The sequence below is a fragment of the Bipolaris sorokiniana genome (assembly GCF_000338995.1).
Source record: "Bipolaris sorokiniana ND90Pr unplaced genomic scaffold COCSAscaffold_5, whole genome shotgun sequence".
In the NCBI taxonomy this organism is placed as follows: Eukaryota; Fungi; Ascomycota; class Dothideomycetes; order Pleosporales; family Pleosporaceae; genus Bipolaris; species Bipolaris sorokiniana.
In genome coordinates, this window is record NW_006911899.1 from 2090557 (window position 1) to 2097459 (window position 6903).

General features: G+C 55.4%; 4 protein-coding genes across 4 annotated transcripts in view; 1 reads left to right on the top strand and 3 right to left on the bottom strand.

The window, feature by feature from the left end:
- COCSADRAFT_35954 (uncharacterized protein) overlaps positions 1-1066 on the top strand; it is a gene marked incomplete at its 3' end in the record, with an annotated part of 2161 nt that extends 1095 nt beyond the window's left edge. The window contains exon 2 of the mRNA XM_007700248.1: positions 551-1066. Within this exon, the coding sequence (XP_007698438.1) occupies positions 551-627 (77 nt within the window). The remainder of the gene's footprint in view (positions 1-550) is intronic.
- A 1862-nt stretch (positions 1067-2928) lies between these two features.
- COCSADRAFT_49666 (uncharacterized protein) lies at positions 2929-3117 on the bottom strand (the record flags this gene model as incomplete). Its single annotated transcript, XM_007700262.1, has 1 exon — positions 2929-3117. A coding segment is annotated over one exon (189 nt), but the record flags the coding sequence as incomplete, so codon positions are not given.
- A 767-nt stretch (positions 3118-3884) lies between these two features.
- Positions 3885-4482, bottom strand: COCSADRAFT_35956 (uncharacterized protein; the record flags this gene model as incomplete). Its single annotated transcript, XM_007700249.1, has 1 exon — positions 3885-4482. A coding segment is annotated over exon 1 (348 nt), but the record flags the coding sequence as incomplete, so codon positions are not given.
- Positions 4483-4595: 113 nt separating this feature from the next.
- Positions 4596-6272, bottom strand: COCSADRAFT_86617 (uncharacterized protein; the record flags this gene model as incomplete). Its single annotated transcript, XM_007700826.1, has 2 exons — positions 4596-5123; positions 5208-6272. 2 exons carry the CDS (start codon positions 6270-6272, stop codon positions 4596-4598), a joined length of 1593 nt encoding a protein of 530 aa, XP_007699016.1.
- Between the last annotated feature and the right edge of the window lie 631 nt (positions 6273-6903).

The window sequence follows — 6903 nt, forward strand, 5'->3', positions numbered from 1 at the left end:
GTTTGACGGCGTCGAGCATTCGCGCGGTGTTGTCCGAGGTCGCTTTGGCCTCGGTTTGCAGGATGCTAAGCGCGTCGCATACCGTGCTGAGTCGGGGGCGTGTTGCACTTTCAGTATGAATGTCAGGGTGCCATGGATAATGATCTTGACAAGGTCTGCCGGTACGGGCTGGCTTTGAGTGCGATCGATGCAGGTCAGCGCGTCCTGAAGGTAGGTGCTGAGTCGTGTAGCGTGCTCGCGGAATGGTGTTGGCCATGCGGGCTGCTGAGGCCACGGTGTCGCCATGGCACGTCAGTCGCAGTGGGCGCTACGGCTGAGTGCTGGCTAGTCAATTGGCGTCAAGAGCGAGCGTTTGAGTGCGAAAAAACGACTGAATTCCAAAAATCAAGTTCTCGCTGTGTGTGGTGTTTTTCGAAGTGATTGATTGATTGATTGATTTAGTCCTACTCGGTTTCAGCCGTGTTTTCTCCGCGGCTATGCCCGGCATGGCTGGCGTAGCCAATAGCCGACGCCGCGCAGACGTTAATCCGCGCCGCCCCACGTCACTCCCTATGGGAGCCAGCTGTTCCTAGAGGCCTGCCGTTTCCCCTCCACCACTATCTACAATCTGGCTGGCACCTCATCTAGACAATGGTTCTACTTACAGTATGCTGTGCTTATAGGCTCGTGGAGGCGTGCTGCCTCGTGTTTTGCGGCCGTGATACCTACAGTCTCCCCCCAGCGCTCGGCTGTCGTCTACGCGTCTTCGATCCCAACATGCCCAAGAATCTGCGCTTGTTCTACAAACTGGATGGCTTTGGTGGCTAGCTGTGGCTTACTCAGGATGGCCCGGAGGTTGTTTCGTCCACGGAGGTTGCCGAATACCTGGTTCCGGAGGTCCTTGAGCATCCTGCAGTGGAGCAGGATGTGGGCGACAGTCTGTCGTCTCTCCCCGCACTGGCAGCGGGAGCTGGTAACCCCTGGCACTCTTTGGGTGAAGAGGAAGTCGCGCAGGTCTATCTTTTCAGTACGCAGCTGCACTAGTAGCGCACTCTGTCGTTTAGTAAGGCCCTCATGTGTCTGAAGTACTTTCTTAGTAGGCCACGGTGTGTGTCTGTAGGTTGCTCGACCTTTCGCCTCTGTTCGCCACTTGGCTGCCCATGCTCGCTCTGTTTGAGTCCTGCACCAGCGCCTGACAGTTGACCTGATTGGATAGAGTCTGGGCGGCGCTTCTGCTGGCGGGTGTCTGCGGCCGTCCTCTCTCCATCCTGTGGCCTCCTTGGCGGCCCTGTCGGCCGCTTCGTTTCCTGGGATGCCGGTGTGGGCTGGGATCCACCTTATTGTCACTGGCCGGTCCATGTCCTGGAGCGTCTCGACCTGTTCTGCAATGTCTGCGAGAATGTATGCTCCTGATCGACCTTCAGCCTTGGCCACTGACCAAATGGCTGCCTGGTTGTCTGTGTAGATGGCTACCTTCCGCCTCTCACCTCCTCGCTCTGCGTACTCTTGTGCTATTTGTAGTGCGAGGCTGATACCCTGTAGCTCGGCGGCGTAGACTGTCGAGCCCGTGTCTGGCCCCATGTGCATTGTGCGGGTCTGATGTGTGAGTGGGCATACTGCTGCAGCACCAATCTCGCCTTCTATGCCACTGCCGTCGGTATAGATGCTAAGGCTCTGGTCCTTCTCATGTTCTCTGTCGTGTCGACTACGTGCTTTGTCCGCGCTCTTGTCTATGTAGGTCTTTGGGCCGTGTCGCCAGGGCGGGGTGATAAAGGGTGGAATTGGCTCCTGCATCTCGAGATCCTGTCTGCGCTGACTCCTCATGTCATCGTATATCTTCTGCCAAGAGTCGACGTGTCTAATGCGGCGTATGCTTGCGCTAGCAGGTTGTGACCTGCTCACCTGAAGGTTTGAAATGTGCGCCATATGCTTGCTCGAGAGAAGCCGAGTGATAACGTCGGCGTTGTGCTTCCATATCTGCTGCTCAATTGGCAGGAGGTGTGCTTCGACGTCGAGTGCTGCTTTGGACGTGGCTTTGTATGCTCCACATATGGCTCTTGCTGCTCTTGCCTGTATGCTTTGCAGGATGCTGAGTGTCTTCTTCGTGTATGTTTTGCCCTTAACACTGGCATTCGACCAGATGGAGCAGGCATACATCATCTGTGGCAGCGCTGTGGCCTCATACAGCCTCCGCATGTCTGCAAGCGTGATGCCCCAGGTCGAGCCTCCGAGGCAGCTGAGCGCGTTGACCGTCTTTGTCGCTTTGCGTCTGATCTCTTCTACTTGTTCTTTCCATTGTAGCTTCGAGTCCATAGTTAGGCCTAGATACTTGCACGTTGGCTTAGGCGTCACCTCGCCCCAGCTTGTCTGCACTGTCCTGCTTCTGTTGATGCGTGTACGCGAGCGTGTGAAGTGAGTCAGCTGGAACTTGTCTGGTGCGAAGACCGAGGCGTGGGTGATGGCCCATCGCTGTGCTTTCTCGAGAACGCGACTTAGCGTGCTGCATGTCTCTGCTGCTGTGTTACCCCATGCGAGGATAGCTACGTCGTCTATGTACCCTGTGGACGTTGTGTTGGCTTCTCTGTTGCACTCGTCTATAAGATCGGCATTGTAAAAGAGATAGAGAATGGGCGAGAGCGGCGAGCCCTGCGGTATGCCCGTGTTGATTGCGTACTCTTGTGATGTGAAGCCGTCTGCTGTGATCCTGGTGTGTCTGTTGCTGAGAAAGCTTGCAATCCACTTGACTGTCTTATTATCCACTCTTCGCTTCCGCAGGTTGTGAAGCAGTCGTGGGTGCGAAACGTTGTCGAAGGCGCCCGAGACATCAAGCAGCAGAAGGCTAGCTACCTGGCCATCACCTTTGTTCCATGCCTGGTAGATCCTGCTTGTGACGGCGTGCAGTGCGTGTTCAGTAGAGCGCATCCTCCTGCCGCCCATATGCGTGTCGGGCAGCACGTGCTGTGTTTCAACTAGGTGGCTAAGTCGCCGGGCAATAACAGCATCCATGACTTTGCCGACTGTGTTAAGTAGCGCGATCGGCCGGTATGCTTTAGGTACAGTGTAGTTGTCTTTGCCTGGCTTGCGCAGGACGACCGTGGTCGACTCACGAAAGTGAGAAGGGCAGTATCCTAGGCGCAGGCTGCAGTTGACTATTCTTGTGAGGTGCTTGGTAATCAGCCTCTCTCCTACCTGTAGCGTTCGATTTGCTATACTGTCTGGCCCCGGGGCCTTGAAAGGTGCTGCTGCACGGATCGCGTCTCTCACTTCCTTTTTCGTTACTGCGGGGAACTCGATCTGGCCGCTGTACTCGGCGTCCTGTATGTCTGTTAGGTCTGCTGCTGGCGGGGCGGGGAAGAAGGCATGTCGGAACAGAGTTGCTTTATCAGCTGGCTCTGTGACTTCGTGTTCTGTCGTTGGGTGTCGTATGGCAGGCGTGACCCTAGGGGCCACCCTGCCTCTTGTCTTGGCCCAGGTTGCGAGCTTCCACAGCTTCTCTGGCGACTGCGCTGCCTCTTCTACTCGGTCTCTATGCATCTGAGTCATTGCTTTGCGAATAACTCTAGCTTTGTGGTTTCTCGCTTCTCGATACGCTTGCCACGTCTCTTCTGTGCCATGTTGGCTGTGCCGCCTTTTAAGCCTCTTCGCCTCCGCTAGTACTGTCTTGCATTCCGCCGTCCATCCTTCTCTTGCCCGAGCTAAGATGCATACCTGCGGAGTCGCCTTCTCTGCTGCTGTCTTGATGGCAGTAGTCACGTCGCGGACGTAGTTGTCGAGTGCTAGCTTAGTGGCTGGCCTGCGTAGTGGCGGCAGAGTCGCTTTTAGGTCTTCTAGGTATGTCTTCTCGTTCATGCGCTTCCAGTTCCTCTTTGTTGTCTCTGGCATAGATTGCACCGCCATATCGAGCACTGTGCTTATCGGTAGGTGGTCAGAGTCGTGGTCGAGATCGCGGTCTACCTCGCTTCTGATCATCCTATCGACGAGGCCGACAGTGACGAGGCATAGATCGATGGTAGTCTGCCGCGCCGCTTCTTCGTATGTGATTGTCCCGGCCGCTAGCGTATTGCTAAGGTCAAAGTCTTCTATAATTGCTATCAAGTCTTCTGCCTGTGGGTCAATGTGTCTAACGTTCTGGCCTCCCCACAAAGGGTGATGCAGATTGAAATCGCCTAGCAGGATTTGCTCATTGCTGCTGTGCTTCTCGAGGACTGCGCGGACATCTACAAGCGTAGGGCCTGTGGGACCTCCACCTCCTACTGCATTGTAAATGTTGTGGATCGCCACACTCTGCTGCTCTTGTTGGTCCCTGCTAGGCTCAATGACGAGAGAGCAGACGTCTCTCGAGTGTTCCTTGAAGCGCCATCTATTGTGGTCAATTCTCTTGTTGACGAAGAAACAGACCCTCGCTGGGCCTTCTTCATCTGCTGCCGCCGGATAGCAGAGGTGGAAACCATCCTTTGCTGGGTGGTGAGTGGTCACCATGTACGGGTTCCTCCATGGTTCCTGGATGGCCAGAATGTCGTACTCGTGTATCCGGGGGTCTCGCAGCAGCGTCGCCATTACTATGTCTCTCGACTTGCGTACGTTGTACTGTAGTATGCTTAGTGTGTTGTACTGATTCATGCTTCTGTCTCGCAGTCGATCTCCATGTGCTGGGTGTTGCTTTGGGTCAGCCGCATGTTGGCGCTGATCGCCTCTAATGCTCTGCGGCTCGGCATAATCGTTCTCTGTGGTCGCTGACTGCTCATCCCTGCCGGCAGCGCGTTCTCCTGGTCTGTCGTATCGATTGCAGTTCCCGTATTGGTCCGCTTTTGTCCTCGTTGGGCCTGCGACCTGCTCCTTGTGGGCTGCGTAGGCTGTGTCGGCGCTGTGTTTTGGCTAGACCTGCTTCTAAGGATAGTAGTAGGCATTTCAGGCTGTACGTTTCTTCCCCTCGTTTCCGGTACGAAGTGATACTGTGGCCGCGTGTCGTAGGCCATCTTCGCTTTGGCCATCTCGTCCTTCCTACTAGGGCACTGTCGGCTCCACGCTTCGTGCTCGCCGCGGCACAGCGTGCACTTCCTGGCTATAGTCCGGTCTGACTTGGCTGGACAGTCTCGGGTGTCGTGCTCCTGCGCACAGAAGCCACATGCTGTTGCTGCCTTGCACTGGGTTCCTATGTGGCCGTATTTTTGGCACTTGAAGCACTGCTTCACGCGGCACTGTCGCTCGTATCGCTCGCACTGGAACACCTCGCCCTGCCAGACAAGGCCCTCGTCGATGATCTTGTTGGCGTCTTCTGGTCGAGTAAACTCAATCGTGATAGTCGATGCAGTCTTGGCGGTAGCGTCTCTAGTTAGCCATCCTATGTGGCGGATCTCAGCCTGCGGGATGAACGGTCTGTTGTCCTGCAAGATCTGGCTTCTGTTGTCTTCGAACCTGTCCATGTTCATTGTGCTGGTGCGTATGCCGTGGGCGAGCACACCGTACGTCGGGATCTGTATGCTGGCGCCGTGGCCGATGCGCGCGGCCCAGTCGTCTGCGAACTGCCGTAGTGCTTCGACCTCGGTGCTGGTGGCTGCCTTGACGCTGAGGTCGCCGCTCTTGAGCTGGTTAGAGGAAACGATCTTCACGCCTATAATGTTCTCATTGCCGCTCTGCTCGATTGCACGCTCGACGTGGGCTTTAAGGTTACGTGGGTTCATTGCCCGCAAGGCCTGCACAGTGAGTGGATCTCTAATATTCACGATGACCTCACGTTGTGTTTGCACGATAGGTGCTCTACGACTCTGTGTATTATATGTACCTGCTAGTGGAAGGCCTCTTGCTGCCGCTGCAGCGTACGATGTTGGCCCGTTCGTCTGCTGCTGTTGTGGTGCTTTGTTCTTGATCTCTCTTGCCATTTCCAGGGTAGCCTTGCCCACTTGTGTCGCCTCTTTGGCTGCCGCTCTCGCCTCTTCTACTGTACTAGCGTTCTGTTGCATGTTGGCAGCTACTAGTTGCACGATATCTACGGTGTTCTTAAGTTCGCCCTTGATCTGGTCGAGGGCTTGCGCGGTCTGCTCTGCGTTGGTCTTGGCTTCGGTTTGTGCGACTGCGAGGGCGTCACGGACTGTGTCCAGGTCAGGCGTATGTTGCGTCTTTAAGACGAGCGTTAACGCGCCGCGAATTACATCTCCGGCGAGGTCTGCTGGCACGGTCTGGCTGCCGTTGCGCTCGATGGCCTCCAGGACGTCGTGAAGAAAGGTGCCGAGAGAAGTAGCATGCTCGCGTAGCGGGGTAGGCCATGTCGCCCTTCGCGGCCACGGCGTCGCCATAACGCTTCAGTGGCAGTGGGCGCTGCTTCTGAAGTGCTGACGGGTCGTAGGGCGTGTCAGGCTAACTTTTACGTGCGATATACTGCGTTAATTCCAAAAATTGCAATACTCGCTGTTGTCGTGTTTTCCCGTAATACTTTACTTGTAACGTCCGGGATCAGTAAGCTGGCCGGAACAGTAAGCTGGCCGCCCCACCAAACTCGACGCGACACTCTACACAACAACCATAATGCCGCGACAACAACGTTCTATACAGACTTCTCGTGAAGGCAGAATAAGTCTTGCTATGGCGTCCTATTATAATAATCCAAAACAATCTATCTACTCTCTTGCGAAAGCGTACGACGTGCCAAAATCGACGCTCCAGACACGCCTCCGCGGTATCCAGCCACGATCAGAGGTTCCGTCTGCTAGGCGTAAGCTATCACCTGTCGAAGAGCAGTCTCTTGTTCAGTGGATTCTAGAGCTAGATCGACGAGGCTTTCCGCCCCATATCATTGACGTGCGACGGATGGCAGACGCGTTACTCACAGCGCGTGGCCAAGATCCACCTCCACAACCGTGTAGGCAAAAAATGGGTAGTCACGCTTTATCCAGAGCCAGCCAGAGCTTCAGACAAAGTGGACTAGGA